The following is an 18251-nucleotide window of genomic DNA, read 5'->3' as shown; positions in this document are numbered from 1 at the left end:
TTTGAGATCTCTTGATAAGTGATATTTAATTGCTAATTAGTACCATTATTATTTATGTCTGGTGCATGAAACTCTGAGCGAAATTAATGACAAATCGGCTACAGCCAACAGTGAAACTAAGAGCTCTTATCACAACTTGGAGAAAGAAAATAGGACAAAACAGGGATTGACCAGCATGCCAAGAAAACTAGATTTTTAAATTATTTCAATTTTAATAAACAAAGGCATTATTTAGGGTTTAAAATGTGTCCCTTTAAATGGCTTGTACTAAAGTTAGGATTTTTTAAAATATTGATATTAAGAACTGCCCCTGGATTGACTTCCATATGTACTTCATGTCTTTTAGCCCTCCCCTACACTAGCATTTTTGGAGAATTCCCCCAACAATACATTACAATCAGGGCAGCTGCACTGGTGGTAACAATGGTGAAAGTACTAGTGAAGACAGGGCTCTGTGGGCATGCGGAGTTATGCACTATCTTTCCGCCTCCCTTGTTCTGTACCCTGTAGTTTAGCACCCTTTTTTTTGTAGAATTGGGTCTAAAATCCCTGATTCTTCAGTCTGATCCTCAAAGGCAGATCTGCCTGTTAGGGCCTTGTGTTTGTGTTTCTAGGAGGTAGCAAACATGCTTTTGGGTGCTGCAGAAAGAAATAATTATGGTAGTATTAATAGCAGCAATAATTTAATTCTAGTGATCAGGCAGTAGCAAAAAGTTTGTGTTTTAATTATGAACGCTGCAGGGGAATAGTTAGGTATTGATTATAGGAGATTACACAAACAGACATAAAACATTTGCCTGGTATTAGTTTTTATTAAATGAAAATTAATAAGCCACATCACTATTAATCATAGATTCGAAGGTCCTGGTTCTTCTGTCGGTTATACAGGTGTAAACCAGGAGCAAAAGTTGGTGGATTTACACTGATGCAAGATCCAAATCAGGTCCTAAAAGCTGTATAAAGCAACCCAAAGACTAGTGGATAGCAGATGGAGTATAGATATATTGACTGCTGTAGACTCAGTCGACAATCTGAATTTCCACTGGAAGAATGCCTGAAATTTTATTTTTTTATTTTTATTTTTTTAGAAATCTGCCCTTTATGTGTATCTAAAAGGTTAACTCTGATCTGCTCTAATGCACTGTGGGAATTGTAGGCAGCACAAATGCTGGGAAACGTAGTCAAACTGTCTTCCTCTTTCTTTCTTCCTCTAATGGCTGACTCCAGGAAGGTAATGCACATACGCCACACAGGGTGAGACTATAAACTTTGTAGATTAAAGAGATCCGGGGCCGTTCACAGCTCAAGCTCCCCCTTTGCTTTCAGACCCAGAGTTCATATTTTGTGCAAAGTTGTCTGCAGAGAAGCCGATTTTATTTGCCAGTCACATGTTGCTGCACATGGCTCTGAATTTTTTTTTACTCCCTTTACCGCCTCTTCCTCTTTTCCCTTCCACTGTCTATGGCTAGCAGAGCTTTTACATTTCCATGAACAGAACAAATAACTCTCTTGATTTTTTGACAGGTGATGACTGAGTGGAGTTCATTGCTTTCTAGATTCCAATGCTAACCAAAAAGGAAATATTAGAGTAATTATAGAGGTTAAGGTAAGTTGCTGTTAATTATTTTAATAGAAGACAAACTTGTAGATAATTGACACTGTCCTGTTTTCTCAATCTCTATGCTCATCTGCCCTTCAAACTCCAGTGTTTGGACAGAGGGAAGGGAAATCTGGAAAAGTGTAAGCACAGGGGCAATTTCATTCCGTTTTAGGTCCACTTTTAGGTGGAGTGGGATGTTAATTGTGGCAATAACATAAATGTTATATCACTGATAAAGCTAATATAATGCATGGATCACCCTAGCAGTGCAATCCATCAGGGGATAATTATGGGAAAACTGAAGCACAGTGAGATTTTAGTGACTTGCCCCCAGGTCATATAAGAATCTTTGGCAGAGCCAGGAAGAAAACCTAAGGGCTTGTCTGCCAGGGGGTATTGACCAGAATAGTTCCCCATGTGGACACTTAATTCAGAATAAGAATGGGTTTTTTTCCTGATTTAGCTTGATCCACTTTGGAAGTAAATTAAAGCTAAACTGGAAAGGCTTCTTATTCCAGAATAGGACATCCACATGGGGACCTATCCACAATAACTTTTTCATTTTAAATTCCCACCCTCCCTTATTCTAGAATTTCCCTAAAGCAATGTCTTCACTGATCAAAAAGGTGTGTTGTTTTTTTCCTGCACTAGCTATCCTGCTGTAAAATCCTAGTGGAGACAAGTCACTTTAGTGTTACTGCAAGATAAACTAGGTAAGATCAACCCGGGGTGAGGAGTTCAGTGCTGACCTTGGCTAGCTTCCTCATGATAAACACTATGGTGTCTTCACTTAGGATTTTACAGAGAACTCTGTCTGGGTTTTTTATCTTACTCTAAAGAAAATCACTTTTTGTGTCAGTGAAGACCAAGCCTGAATCTCCAAGTCTCATTCCTGCTCTGTGGATCAATCGAACGACAATACATTTCCATACAGATTTGGTGATCATAGAATATCAGAGTTGGAAGGGACCTCTGGAGGTCATCTAGTCCAACCCCCTGCCCAGAGCAGGACCAATCCCAAGTAAAATCATACTCCAGTCACATCCAGTGATACTCCAGTCACATCTGTTGATCTAGAGTTCTTGGAAATAAATTTTAAAGGAGGAAACCCTGTCATGTTCCTTTTTGTTTTATTTTTAGATACATTTGAAGTACCAGCTTCTCGTCACTGTTTAACCTCCCTTCCAAGACCACCTGATCAGCAACATGGCTTTTCTTGGGAACACCTCAGAACTCTTTTTGGTACTCCTTTCACTGGTGCTTATGCTGCCTGTGGTTGAAGCCCTGGACACTGGAGACGCAATTGCTCTCTTGCTAGGCGTAGTTCTAACTATCATTGGATTCTGTGCCTGTCTAGGCTTGTATGCAAGGAAAAGAAATGGACAGCTATGACTTTTTAAAGAGATGATCTGGTCAAGCATAATCCTAAACTCTACTTGTTACAATTTAGGGTTTAAAACTGAGCCTAGTTCCTGACAACTTTCAAAACCATGGAGCACAATCCTGCAAATCCTTCTTGCTATGCCATCCTTGGTAATAAAAACCCTTACTGGTAGAAAGGGTTTACAGGATCTGTCTTCATGACAGTAGGAAGATGATTATTTCATATTCCTTGGGATGAGGGGTTGCATTAAAGTAAAGATGGAAACAAGCTATTTGAAGAAAAAATTGCCCAGGTTCATTCACAGTGAAAGTTCATATACTGAATGTAACGTTTCTACAATTTGATTTCTGGGGCTAGTCAGCAGGAAGGCAGCCATAAACCTCCTAGTCAGGATAATAAAGATTTGGAAATATTGATGCATTCTTAATGATAACTAAAGAATAGCCTACTTAGACATCTGTGTGAGTGCAGATGTTCTTTGTAATTAGAATTAATCCCCCTGCAACAGCTCACTTCTGCTGTAATCAGGCTGAGACATGGGCAAAATAGACAAATGTGCAAAACCTTTTCTGTATTTTTATCTGAGAATGTGCCTCTTCTGTAGCCTGGATTCATGTTACAAATTAGAATCAAATTTAATCAATAGCTATGCTTAAGGATTAGACCACGATTTTTCTTTAAAATGTGTGATATATAGGAGAAGATATGTAATACATCAACCAGTCAAACAAGGAAAAGATTTCTGAAGAAAAGATTGAAATGACCAAATGTTTTGTGAATATATCTGGTTCATATACATGTGTTTTTAGTTTTCTTTGAGATACTCACTTTTTGGGGTTTGTTTTGCAACAATGAAGACTTACATATTGTTCAGTGACTGGCTCTTTTAATTCTGAGCAGTAGGGGTATTAGAACCAGCTGCTTATGTAACTTTTCCCCATGTGATCAATAAACTCAGTACACTCTTTGACGTCTAAGTGCCAGTGAACAAGCCCCCTGGACGTTCTTGAATGTGCACTGCTCAACACTTGAGTTTACACCCCCTTTCGCTACTCGCTAAGGCCTAAATTCTGAACACAGTTGTCCACCTGATCTCCGTGCAAAACCAGAGCTGAAGCTCATGCCAAAAAACAAAACTAAAGCTGTGGTTAGAATCGTACTCCAAAGCTAGAGTGTTTCTCTGAGCTTCAGGCATTCACACATGGTATGTTTTGACTTTGATATGCTTTGTACTGCTTGGCTGGAGGGCTCTGCTGAGAGAGCAACATAGTTGGCCCTGCCAGGCTGATAATGGTGAGGTAGGATCTCTTATGCGACACCCACCCTCTGCTGCCACCAAAGGGGACATCCTTGTAGCACCCTGATTGTAGTCATGGTTTTGGCCCCAAATGTCTGTTGGCAGCTGGCGTCTAGCTGCCCTAACTTGCCAAAGGGGGTGTAGGCCTGCACAAAGCAGCAGAATGAAGAGTGCAAAGGTGAGCTTTACACCATCTGCAACCTCAGCGCAAACACGCTGCATGTTTAGGAAGCTCAGAGCAACTGGGCTGGTGTTTATGGGAAGCAGTGGAAAAGGCTAAAACAGAGATGCAAAGTGTGCTTTTTATGACCTTTCTCTCCTCCCGGCCGCCACCCCTCCTTCCCCTTCTCCCAATGTCTCTATCAGAGTGGGAGCATAGACAGGGATAAAATGTTCACAAGACTCAACAACTACAAATAATCAGGCAGGTCCTATTTTGACATTTTGGAGTTGTGAGACTTCCAAATGCCAGTTGTAAGTGCTTTGACCCTTATTTCCCTCTTCTGAGGAAAACAGACAAGAGAGGAGAAAACGTAATTGTTAAAGCCATGGACTTGTCAATTTTACTATTCTTCCCTTGTAACTGGGCTTCCAGGTACCACAGAGGGCTGACATCACAGGAACAAATACAGCTGCCTCATTAACATCTGACTCTAGGGAGAGATACCCTTTGATTCCATGATTCCCCAGCTCAAGTGCTGTATGGCAGTGCAGCTCACAAGGTTGTTCTATTGACATGCAGGTGTTTCTCTAGCTTCCCTAACATGAACCCCCCAGCCCCATTTCTACAAGTCTATTTCTGCACACGACAAAGGCAGTGTAATGAAATTTGCATTTTAAGATCAAGGGCCCAAGAGAGGGGAACAAAGTGCTTAAAGCAGCTGCCACCCTCCCGGGCTTGCAGTGTGGGGCCACTGCCTAGCAGTGATGGATGTCCTGGACATGACCAGGCAGTAGAGCTGATGCTAACGAGCAAATTTCATTGCAGCTAGCTTTTCCCAAACACCTCCATCATCGCTTTAACAGAAAATCTCTGATAGCTGGTTCTTACAAAGGAGTTTCACACAATTACGCCATAGCTTTTCCCTGTAGATTAGCACAACCACCACACAATTCGTGTCATGCTATGGGATACCTGGAGTTTTATTCTTTTGCCTGTAGCGGCATGTGCCTAACTAAAGGACATTCACTATGAATAATGGTGTATTTACTGGGTTATAATGGAAATTAATTATTGCTCAAGAATTAATTTATTAATGGTTTGACTAAGAGCACATCATGGCCAATCTTCCTGTTTTTCCTCAATTTTTAATAAACTCTTTCAAATAGATTCTACTGTTAATTTGATGATTCAATTCTTACAAGCGGGCAGGGGGGAGGATGAGAGAGAAGTGACTGAAAACTTTAAATAGATGATTCAGCTCTTACAAGAAGGGAGATGAGAAAAATAATCTGATTTAAACAGTTCAAATAAAGTGGTTTTTTTTCCACATTTTAGTTGATTCAGGGCATCTAGGTAAGTATATTTTAGGTTTACTTGTCATAGTGTATGTTTGCCTTTGTCCTATTGCCAAGATACATCAATAATATTGCATTTCATTGTCCACTACCAACATCAAAGCAATTTAAATCCCCTTAAAGGCATGATCCTATTCCTTTGAAGTCAACAACAAAACTCCTGTTAAGTTCGGTGGGCCCTTAATTGGCCGTTGGTTTCTGGGAGATTCGAGTCATTTTTATAAACTGTCAATTTCCAGGATTGCAATGAATGGCTTTCTTAGTAAAAAAAAAAAAAAAAAAACAAAACCCAGCAAGTAATGGCAGCTTTTCTGATCAGATACCCAAGTAAAAAGACTATTATACTATTTCCAAAGAAAATTATACAGTAATGTTTTATAAATATTATGAGACGTTTTCATAAAGCAATACAAAACAGGTTCTTGCATCTCAGCATTCCACGGTGAAAACTGTGGTCTAGTTATTTAAATACATTTTTTGGGCCTCAGTTCAGTGTGTGGGGGCAGTTCCCTTTCTGCACAGAACAAGTTGTCATTAGTATTTGTTTCTGTAGTGGAGAGCAAAAACAAACTGCAGCCTTGCAACACCCACCTCTTAGTGCACACAATCTACCCCCTAATTAATGTAGAAAGGTTAGCAGCCAGGAGCTAGCAGCTTCCAGCAGGTATTTTCAATCTGCCTTAGCAATAGTATGGCTCAAAATCAGCAACTTCACCAACATTTAACAATCTGCATGAAGCCCACCCTGCAGCTAACAGAAAGGCCTTCACTCCTAAGGACCGTTGCTGGGGCAATAGCTTCCAGTGCTACATAAGACCTAAGTATTATTACTCTATGCTTTACAGGAGCCCTTGAATATTGGATGCAAATACTTCAGCTCACTTGCTTAGCACACTTGCCTGCCCTGAGGTGATAAAATGGACCACGCCACTGCTGGAGCCTTTTGCCCACTCAGATAAGCATTGCTGCAACTGCTTCAACACTTACAATAATGCTTTGGACAGCACCTTCTATATGAGAATCCTGTCCTGAACATTAATGAATAAAGCCTCACAATGCCCTTTTACAGATGGGGAAACTGAGGCACAAAGCAAGACTTGGCGTAGTGGTTCACGGGAAGTATGCGGCATAGGTTGTAATGCTGGCAAAGGTCACTGGAGCAAAGAACGCTTTGGCCATGTCACCTCTTGTTTATAGCCCACACCCAACATGCCGCATCCCAAGGAGCACTCACAGGGTACTATCCCTCTGGTAGCCCAGGGACTCATGCCTTTACTATTACTTGGGGATGGTGTGGGGCTCCCAACTCCTACTGGTTCCCTGTATAGTGTTGTTTACTTGGGCTTTGTGGGAGGGAGGTGGGCTGACTTCACTGTTGATTTATAACAAGACAAAGCATGACTAAATAGAAGAACCATAATAAGTCTATTACTATGGTACAAGTGGTAATTATTACACTACAATATTGACAGTTCCATTCGCATCATAACTGACAAAGGGTTTTTGGGTGGTGGAGGGAGAGCTTGGGTCTGATTCCCCTCTCTGTTACACAAGTAAATTAAGAGTAACTCCACTAAAGTCAATTGGAGCTGAAGATCAGGCCACTGATTTTAGAACCTAATTTGGCAAAGCAACTAGAGATAGATTTTTAATGGTATTTAGTCCCATTCAGAATAGTAACTAAATCCCAATAAAGATTCGGGTAGGTGCCTACTGGGATTTTCAACAGCACCGGGTATCTAAGGCCTATTGAAATAAATCTTCAAATCCTTTAGAAGACAATGTTTTAAGATTCAAATATTTAATGTGGCAAGAACACTTAAACTGTTAGCATATATCGACAAGAGTGCATTTATGAAAAAAACTTAAGCAGCCTTTAGTTATTTAGGCCTCTTGACATGCATTGAAAAGTGATTAAAATAGACTGCTTACAGTGCAATTCTCTCAAAGTGCAAGCTAGGGAGAGTACCACAGTTCAGTGAATCTCCTGAGTCTGCACTCAGCTTCCAGGAGAGGGAGAAGTAGAAACCATTAGAATCAAGGATGAAGTTACCTGGCCCACCATCAGAACAAACACCCACCATCAGAACAAACCAGGCCCTACAGCTTTCAGGGGGTCTGGGATGGTTGGGGTGGGCGCTTGGGTTCCCAACTAGGTTTTCTAGCCTTTCAGCTACAAGGGTGGGATTGGGAAAAATAATGGCAGCTCTCCAAAATGCCATTCATTTATGGCATCAAAATGAGCTGTAATTCCCAAGAGACTGTGCAGCCCACAGACCCAAATTTAGTCTTAAGCCAAACTAGAGCTGAAAGAAATTTTCATAGAGAAATGTGCTTTCATCAAAATATGTCTGTTTTAGGTTCACAACATTCTGTGAAATTAGAACAACTTTAAATAATTTCTGAACTCAATGACATTTCCCCCCAAACTTTCTTTAGAATTAGGATGGTTGTGAAAATTATGCAGCAAATGCCTGTGCTCACTTTTCATACTTTTAACTGGGTTGTTCGTGATTGGTCATAAGTCACATGGTATGAGTTCTTGTTCTCGGATTGGCTGAGCCTCCGCAGGTGATCTTAAGGGTTAGTAGAAGTCATTTTGACTAATGTCCTCAGAAAGCATGGCTGAACTTAATTCACTCTCTCTGAGTGTAAGTGGCAAGGAACAATTTACTGTTCTGTAGTATAGTGTTGTGGAAAGGTCATTCACAGGCAACCTCCAAAACCATCAAGGATTTGAGGAGATCAGTGATCTTGAGAAGACTGCAGAGGGGCAAGCACATCTACCAAAGATGCAAGGGGGGGAGTAGCAGACCATCTGCCCTTCCTCACAAGAAGAAATTGCCAGGTCAGGGTGATGGGAATTAGTAAGCTTTTCCACTGCACATGTATAGTAGTCAATTTTCAATCATTCCTAACTTAATTAACTAACCGTGTTAAGTGCTGATCAGAGACCTATAGTGGTTGCTGTTAGGATACCACATAGTAACATTTGCTTCCTATTGTAATTATGGGGGAAACTGTGAATCCCAGATATCTTCGTATAATAACAATTGGCAAATAGTGACTTTTTAATTACAATTTGACTGTAGTCAGTGAGGACTATGGTCCTGCTCAAGAAGCCAACTGAGGTCAATGGGAAGCTTTCTGCCTATTTAAATGAGCACTGGATCAGGCTATGTTTCCCTGTCAAATTGTAGGTATCACAAGTTCAATGCTTTTTTGATTTATCTAAAAAAAGTGGAAATAATTGTATGAAACACAAAATGTGTGGGGTGGGAGTGGCGGCTGGGTTGGAGAGGAGTGGCAGAAAGGTGGTATCATTTCCACAGGACTCAGACTTGGCTCAAGGGATTTTCTTAAACTCTCCACCCACAAAAATTCACTGCTGGGAGATCAAACCTGGACAACGTAACAGCAAACTCAGATGCATACACAGCAAGTCAGTTTACTTGTACCTTTATGGAGAATCAGCCTGTATTAATGGTGAACAAATCTAATCACAGTGAAAGTCTGTAGGAAAGCTGGCAGCAAAAGCTGTGAATCTATTCAGTCATCATGTCAGACTATGGGAAAACCAGATGTGCTCGCATTCTCCCACTGAGTCTAGTCAGCCTCAGTCCCTGTGGCATTAAACTGTTTGGAAAAGGGAACAAATATAGCATACAGAGAGTAATCCTTTTTTTTAGGCTGGGATTTTGAAGGGGCTTATGGGGGCTGGGGGCTTAACTCCCAATGAAATTCAGTGCTTCAGTTTAAACCCTGAAATGCTAATATCTCATTCCTGACAAAATCAATTTTTTTAAAATAATAAAGGTTGCCAGTCTTGTCCTGCATCCAGAACTCCTACTGATAGCAGTGGAATGGTCAAGGGCAGAATACGGCCCTTCACATGTGCCATCTGAATCTTCTATTTTTAAAATCTCAGGGCCAGATCCCCAGGCAGTATAAACCACCATAGCCTCGCTGAAATGGCAGTTATGCTGCTTTACATGAGCTGAAAATCTGACCCTCAGCCTTTAAATTCATTTTGGACAGCAATCGCACGAGGTCTGATTCTGATTTTATGCTGGGGTATAACACCATTGACTTCAGTAGAATTACTCCTGATTTGCACTGCTGTGAGATTGGAGCTGGCTCTTAAAAGAGCTGCTACCATTTCTCTCTTATTTCTAATTTGACCTACATTTTTACACATATTAGAAAAAATATTTCCCCTCACATATGCACACATTTCAGAACCTGTATATTCAGTTTCAGTCTAAATGTTTCCCCCCTTCCCAGGATTTTTCAATCAAGAAGGTAGAAATAATCAGAGAAGCCCAGTATCAAAAACATCTCACTAATGTCTATTGTAAGTTGACCCAGAAATATACACAGGTACATGGGTACTGCATATAGATGTACATTACATACTCAAGCTCCTTTTCTGGGTTATATTTACTATACTCTCAATAACAAGCCAATTTTATTTCAGAGCTTTTCCACATCACTTTCCTTCACTCAGTCTACCTGACGTTCTCTTCATTAAATCTGCAAAGCTTTTTTTATGAGCTTTCTTCTTTTTTCTTCCAACTCACATGTAATTTAATGAACTCCCAGTAACAAATAATCATGTGCACTTCATTCCAGATGGATGAACAAATATGTTATTTAAGCAGTGGATTATAAACGTATTGTACACAGAATCAGTACTCACAGATTCCAAGGGCAGAAGGGACTATTATGATCACCTAATCTGAGCACTTACATAACACAGGCCACAGAACGTCCCCCCAAAAATTCCTAGAGCGTATCTTTTAGAAAAACATCCAATCTCGATTTTAAAATTGTCAGTGAAGGAGAATCCACCACAACCCTTGGTAAGTTGTTTCAATGGTTAATTAGCCGCACTGTTCAAAATTTACACCTTATTGCCTGCTTGAATTGTCTAGCTTCAACTTCCAGCCATTTGTCTGCTAGATTGAAGAGCCCATTATCAAATATTTGTTCCCCATGCAAGAATTTATAGACCGTAATCAAGTGACCCCCTAAACCTTCTTTGTTAAGATAATCGATTGAGTCCATCACTATAAGGCATGTTTTCTAATCCTTTAATCATTCTTTTGGCTCTTCTCTGAACCCTCTCCAATTTATCAACATCCTTCTTGAACTGTGGGCACCATTGCTGGACACAGTATCCCAACAGCGGTTGCACCAGAGCCAAACACAAAGGTAAAATAACCTCTCTACTTCTACTCAAGATTCCTCTGTTTATGTATCACAGGATCACATTAGCTCTTTTGGCCACAGCATCTCACTGGGAGCTCATGCGCAGCTGATTATCCACCATGATACCCAAATGTTTTTCAGAGTCACTGCTTCCCAAGATAAAGAGTTTCTTCTGTCATCAATTTCCCAGGGATTTACATGCTTAAATACCATTAGATTTTATGGGAATTAACCATGTAAGTCCCCTGTGCATCCAGGGGAGTACTGACCCTCCAAGTAGACTGAAAGTCTAGAATACCAGGAAAGCGTGATCACCTTATGCACATCACTTTGTTAAATTAATAGTATATTTCAAGATGAAATCCTAGGAATTTGAAATTGTCTGGATGCAGCAGAGTTGTCAAAATGCTGCCTTAATGTATTATGGATTCAATTTTAATAATAAGAATAATTAATAATTAATTTAATTAATAAGTTGTCAAATAACAGGCTCAATCATAATGTATTAATCAAAGATTATTAATAGAAAATCAATACATCACAATACAGAAAAGAAGATTTTATGTTACCAAACCAATCTGGTGTAGTGATCCCACCGCTTGATCCACTCCCAACTAACTCCAAGAAACTTTCTCCCTTATATACTATGTTCAAGATAAAGAAAATTCCTTTTCCATAACTGATCTACCCAGGAGTTCCTTTTATGATATCTCATATTTCATAATCAATAAGCTAAAGACAACTGCAACCAAGTCATTATTACAGAAAACATCTGTGACAACAAGCAATTCCTATTGAGCTAAAAACCCCTTTCAATAACTCATTATCTCATCAATCACAGAACACATCTGTAATAACAAGTATTCCTTATCAATCACAAATGGTCATTTCTTGGTTTCCTGGACTTTTGGTCATATTTTCTAAAAGTCAGTGGGGTCAGAGCAAGAGATTACACACCTTCCATCATTGATTTAATACATTCTATCATTTGGTCACACTCTAAGGTTCACCCTAAATACAGAGCATTTTTCGATTATAGGTATGGTGCTTCAGCACTTTGGTTCATTCACAAAAGGGTTCTAGGAACTTTCTGTACAAAGCATGATGGGAGTTTAATATCTTCTAAAAAATGTATTATTCTGCCAACCAAGCCTTAAGGGTTTAAGACAATAAGAATTGCTTGATCAGGTGTTGTGTATGATTTAGCACACAAGATAGGTTCTTGGATTTAATGGCATAGGATAGGTACAGTATGAGTGGGAATACACACGAGCTTTGTTGTGGGCAGTAGTAGTGAAGCCCTTTGTACACGGAGAACTCTATATACAGTTGTAAGCAGAGTCAGGATGAGCTCTACCCTGACATCTGGTGGCGAGTCATGGTGGGTTGTGGAAAAGAACTTCAGGGGCTGATCTCATTTGCATAGGCACACCCACCCTGCCTAGGTGGTCACTTTGGCTGCTGTAGGAGCCCCAGTTTCTCTGTTATTAGGGCAGGAATAAACTGTTATTATCCTGATTATGTGAATCAAGGACAGTGGAACTGTACTCGGCCTTTTGTTATGATGGAGGGACTCACCATCAACTAACCAGCACTAGCTAGGCAAGGGTCATGGGTTCCAAAACCCAGTGAAGGGAGAGAGGGTGGGGACATGTATTAATACTTGGTGGCATGGGCCACCTGGTGAGGGCCTTACATGCTAATTGCACTTCCTATTTTCTCCACTGTGGAATATCAGAGCTAATTTTGATTCCATTAGGAATCATAGTTACAGGCTGTTGAGCTGAATTCACTTTGGGCTAATGGTGCACCAGTACTGAGGCTCTCCCACTACAAGCTGAAATCACAAAAGAGCTAAACTTACTAAGAGCTGAAATCACTGAGTGTTGTGTTAAGTAGTAGGGGAGCCTGAAGATATATAGCAGAGCAGAGCGGCTAGTAGAGCAGAGCAGTTTATTGGATTCATGGGGCAGCTGGCAGAGCGGAGCCCCATGGAGAGGTGGGGCAATCAGCTTTGGATCACATAAGGTGCCACTTAACCACCACCCCCCCATCTCCACCCAGGTTGGGAGGTAAAACTCTGCAGATAAACTTTCGAACTCTGGGGCTGCCCTGACCAGGGACAGAGACTTTTGGGTCGTTGGATTTTTGGGATTTTGGGTGATTTTGGGTTGCTGGACTCAAGAACCAAAGGGAAAGGACATGCCCCAATATTCTTGGGGTGGGTTTTTTGCTCATGGGTTGTGTTATGAATCCTGTTGGTGTTTCCCCAACATAATGCCACATTGTTTCTCTCTGTTATTAAAAGGCTTTTTGCTACACTCAGACTATATGCTTGCGAGAGGGGAAGTATTGCCTCTTGGAGTCGCACAGCGGGGGTGGTATATATTTGTCCCAGGTCACTGGGTGGGGGCTCGAGCTGGTTTTGCATTCTCTTATTGGAATGGAACCCCTAGATACTGAATCCGGCCCTTGTTGCTGCCAACTTTGACAGGCAGAAGGGTTACACAGTTGTTGAAGGGCTGGGGTTTTGCTTTTTATTTTCTAGTGATGTAAAACCATTTTCTCTTTTTCTCTTTGTAACAAGCATACTCCAAATTCTCAAGAATTAAGCCTTGAGGAAGAAAATTTAACTGAAAGATAATTTTTTCATTGTGATTGGTTGATCCGTGCCAACTGCTTTCAGTAACTGCTTATGGTCTTATTACCAGATCAGGTAAATGTACAGGTTACGTGAGAGTCAGAAATTTCTATAAGGTTTTATTAGTACATATGTTTCTGTAAATTCCCATAATATGTGTGTGTAGAATATTTTCTCTGGATCATGGTAATAAAGAAAGCTCTAAACTAGTGCTTGGTGCAAACAGTCACTGAGAAAATTCTCACACCACCTGCCAGTACAAACATTTCACTTTCCCCACTATGATTATGGGACAGACACCAAAAAAAAAAGCTATTCCCAAGAAACTGTACAATTGAGCTGTATTCACATGAAACCATTCATTAATGTCAAATCAAAGTCTACTGTACTTTTTGTTTCCTTTTCTTCATTTCAGCTTGTTGAAAGCAATTGCTGTGATCACAAACCCTCCTTTCATGCTTTCCAGCATTTGTTCTAGTTCATAAGCCTTAAAAAGTGACTTGGCATGTAGGTTTTTTCATTAAAGAGAATGTTGGCATTTTTTTAATCACACACTGTCAGGTTCCTGATTTTAATGTACTTTACTGTATTCAGTTGTTAGGAGCCATGTTTGAATATACATATGGCCCTGTTTCAGCAAAGCACTTAAGCATATCCTTAAGTACAACATTAAGGATGAACTCCTGGCCAAAGTGAAGTCAATAGCAAAATTCCCATTGACTTCAATAGGGCCAGGATTTCACTGTAATGTGAAGCAGTCATAGGTCTGAAAATGCCATCATTAAGGTAGCCTGTATAATGTTTACTCTGCCCCATTATAGCTCTTGAAGGGTGTTCCAGCCACACTTGCTAAATCAGTCCACACAGGAGCCTGACTCTGGCACTGCGTCCCTGCCAAATTTCTGGTTCCCATCACCTCCTGCAGATGTGCAAATGTTGTTCAAAAAAAAATCAGAAAAAAAATAGCAGAAAGTTTGCATATTTTTCACTCTCTGTATTTGAAAAAGATCTGAACCATTTTATCTGATACTTCCGGGGGTGGGGGGGAATCCCTCTTGCATTGAGAACAAACTTTCCACATTTTAGCCAAAACAGTAAAGATTTGAGAAAGTAATAAGAAAATGAAAAGGAAAATTTAGAATGAAAATGCTTGGGCAAACCTAACTATATGCAAAGATACATACTTCACCATTATGTGAATATATATGTGTGGGCAAGGGAGTATAAAATGATTAAATATTCTCTGATACCTCAAGTTTACAAAGCATGACACAATGACACATTACATAATAGGGTATGTTTTACTGGGAGATCACTACAAGTTGTGGATGTGCTGTGAGGAATCAGCATGTCTGATCATTTGATGAGTGTATTTATGGCCAGACACATGTCCCAGAATGTCTGAAACTGTATTATTATGATTATCACTAATTATTAGTATGTAGATCCCATTTTTACATTACATTTTTTAAGTTACTGAATGTGTTCCAGAGACGAAATATATTTAAGACTAGTGAAAATGTGTAAACAGTAAATTTCTTTTTCTTGCTCCCTCCTTGTACACTAGAACCATCCCAAAGAGTCCTTCTTCCTGTCACTCAACGTGCCCGTGCCGAGTCAAATTCGACTTTCAGTTACACCACTGCTTGGCACCTTCTGCAGTTGTGTGCGCTTGGGTAAAGTCAGTACTGTTAACCCCAAGAGTTTACAAGTCCCCCCCCCAAAAAATATATAATATTTGTGTCCAAAACCACTGGAGACTCTTTATATTGGCCTTATGGTTTCTGAGCCTTTAAGCCTCACATTGTCCAGATTTTCTTTGCAACCATGAGGGCTAGAACCTTGCCCAGTTTCCACCCAAAAAAATTAAGTTTCTTGCAATATCACAACATCCCAGGTGCTGGGACTTCAAGAAAAAGACCAAATATTGTGAGAGTTATGATAAAATCACAAGAGTGAGCCACAATGAAAGTCATGGTAAAATACTACCATCTCTGGTGAGTTGAGTATTCTTATTTGGTAGCATTTTACCTCCATTTTACACTCACTTTCCACTCTGTGTGTGTGTGTGTGTGTGTGTGTGGTACTAGAGACTCAGCTGTAATTTTGTATGTCTACACTTCAGTCGGGCCATGTGATTGCAGCCCATGTAGACATACCCAAGCTAGCTGTGACAGAGCCAGCTCATTAAAAGTCACCGTAGCCATGGTGATGCAGGCGGTTGCATGGGATAGATGCCCCAGTATGCGCCCAGGGTCCTGGGAAGGAGTGTACTAAGGAGGCTATTCCCATTGCTGTGGCTATACTGCCATTTTTAATGAGTTAGCTTGATAAAAGCTAGCTTGGGTATGCCTACACATGCTGCAGTCGCTCCTCCAGATTGCAGTGTAGACATACCCGGTGCCGTTGGAGTTACCCCAGGATAAGCCACTGTAACAGAGGGTACATCTACACTGAATAAGAGGCTGTAATTGCAGCACATGTCGGCATACCCAAGCTAGCTTTAATCTAGATAGCTTGTGAAGCCATGGCAGGACAGGCATCAGCCTGGGCGGCACAAGCCTGCCCAGGACCCTGGGAATGGATTGAAGGCCGTGCTGCCTCAGCTTTACTCATATTGGTATCCAAGCTAGCCAGATCAAAGCTCACTCAGGTATGTCACCATATGCTGCAACTGCGCCTAGGACTGCAGTGTAGATAGTAGAGTATGTAGGTTTTATAATACAGAAGTATTTAGCTAGACACCACCAGAAACCTGCCATATTGCTCCTGAGTACCAAGGAAAGAATATGGCTCAATCTTTATTTACCAGTTTGTAGTTTAAAAGATCAGATCTCAGAACTGGGCATTTTGAGCCTGATCTAGTGCCCACTGCAGCCAATGGAAGGATTTCCATTGATTACATCAGGCATGGAAACAGGCCCTAACCTGGCACTTGGTTAATCACCATTAAATTACGTAGCTCTAGCTAAATTTATGCTAATACTAGTCCAATTAAGCAGCAGTTATTGCCATTCACTATCATTAGGCTAGATTAGTTTCCTGGGTGAGGGCCTAGTAAAACAGTTATCCCTTTATACCATGCCCAAATGAAATAGAAGATGCTGTACTATCATATTACATTTCTGTGGTCTTCTTGGAGCTGTGTGGATACAGTTCCTGATGTGCCATCTCAGCACTTCTCCGATGGCTCCATCAGCTTCTGCAGAATTTAATCTTCCATTGTTTAAGAGATGTCTAGCCCTCAGCCAAAGAGATTCTCTTGTTTTCTGCATTCCCAACAAGCATTGTAACATCTAAAATTGTCTCTCCTTGGTTTGTGTTCTAAATCATCACATTTCACTCTTCATTCTGTTTGCAGAATATTAAACTATAGCTCCATGTGCCAGATGCCAAGTCTGGGACAGCAGGAAAGGCAGGCCTTTAACATGCAAGTGGTTTGTGACATGTCTGGAGCAGTACAAAGGAGTGTCCAGGAGAATTCCCCACTATGTAGATCCTAAAACCTAAAGCCACAACATAGGGGATACACAGGGCTCCCAGCTGGTACTGGACCTCAACATCCACAGGCTGCCAACAAAGCTGTGGGGCTTGATTCTTCATCACCCTGGATCTTGTGTGGTCGTTTACACCTGTGCAAACTGAGTGCCGTATAGAGTGGTGTCCTCCTACTCCTGCATTGCATTCCCTCTGCAAAGGTGTCAATAACAGCAGAAGGTAATGGGCAATCGGGTCTGTAGTGTTCTTAACATCCTGAAAATATCAGACAAACTGCCAGGGAACTCAGTTTTATCTAACACCTGGATCTGAACCACTGGCACCACTGAGAGTCAGGGTTTCTAACATGAAGTTTACACCTCCAAGCCTTTGCCATGAGTGGAGCCTGAAAGCCCTACCAATGCGGTGGGTGACAGTCTTCTCCTGGTCAATTGCCTTCTCTGGATACAGAAAATACTATTGCTAAATAGTCCTTTTCCCCAGCGACCTACAGTCCCTTCCCTTCCTTCTCTGTGATATCCTGACCCTCTCCTATTCCCTGCCACCCCTCACCAGGGTTGTGTGGAAGGCAGTAGACCTAGGATATATTCCCCCTTGCAGTGATGATGTATGTGGGCGCAGAAGAAGCCAAGCACCACAGCAATCCTTTGGAGCAGGGAGTACTCCCTTACCTAATTCCCCCCAGTGAGTAAATTGCTCAAAAGGAAATGGGGCCAGGCCCCCACCCAACCTTTGCCGCCCCCCGCCCCAGCCTGCCAAGCGCACTCACCAGGAGAAACACTCAGCCCCTACCCCAGTACACACTGGGAAGCTCCAGGGTAGGTTGAAGTGTAACATCTCCTCTGTGTGTGGTGTAGCTATGTGCTGCCCCAGACACAGGACTGTTCAGCCTCCAGTTTTTAAACAAAGCTCTTTCTTCACATAGTTAACTAGTGTCCACTGGGGCTATAGTGGTGTCACACTTTTGTCCGCTAGAAGTTAGCCTGTTCGTGTCTCACAACTATTTCTAGGTTCCTTTTTTAAAACCTGTTTTTGTTTCAGATTTGTCACCCTGCTACTCACTGTCAACGAGGTTTCACTGGCATCCAGGCTAGTAACAAAT

The 18251-nt window shown here is 41.1% G+C and overlaps 1 protein-coding gene across 2 annotated transcripts; it reads left to right on the top strand.

Moving 5' to 3' along the window:
- The first annotated feature begins 1177 nt into the window (after positions 1 to 1177).
- Positions 1178 to 5671, top strand: SMIM30 (small integral membrane protein 30). 2 transcript variants are annotated; one of them, XM_074952012.1, is made up of 3 exons: positions 1178 to 1231; positions 1525 to 1606; positions 2741 to 5671. In XM_074952012.1, exon 3 carries the CDS (start codon positions 2807 to 2809, stop codon positions 2990 to 2992), a length of 186 nt encoding a protein of 61 aa, XP_074808113.1. In that variant the 5' UTR covers positions 1178 to 1231; positions 1525 to 1606; positions 2741 to 2806; the 3' UTR covers positions 2993 to 5671. The 2 variants fall into 2 exon arrangements, with proteins under 2 accessions (XP_074808113.1, XP_074808103.1); XM_074952002.1 differs by having other exon boundaries at positions 1191 to 1254.
- Positions 5672 to 18251: the final 12580 nt, after the last annotated feature.

The sequence above is a fragment of the Natator depressus genome, chromosome 1 (assembly GCF_965152275.1).
Source record: "Natator depressus isolate rNatDep1 chromosome 1, rNatDep2.hap1, whole genome shotgun sequence".
Lineage (NCBI taxonomy): Eukaryota > Metazoa > Chordata > Testudines > Cheloniidae > Natator > Natator depressus.
This window is presented reverse-complemented; position numbering and strand designations above follow the sequence as displayed.

What these genes read in the sequence shown, in the direction of transcription:
- SMIM30 (XM_074952012.1), top strand. Translation starts at nt 2,807, where the DNA reads ATGGCTTTTCTTGGGAACACCTCAGAACTCTTTTTGGTACTCCTTTCA.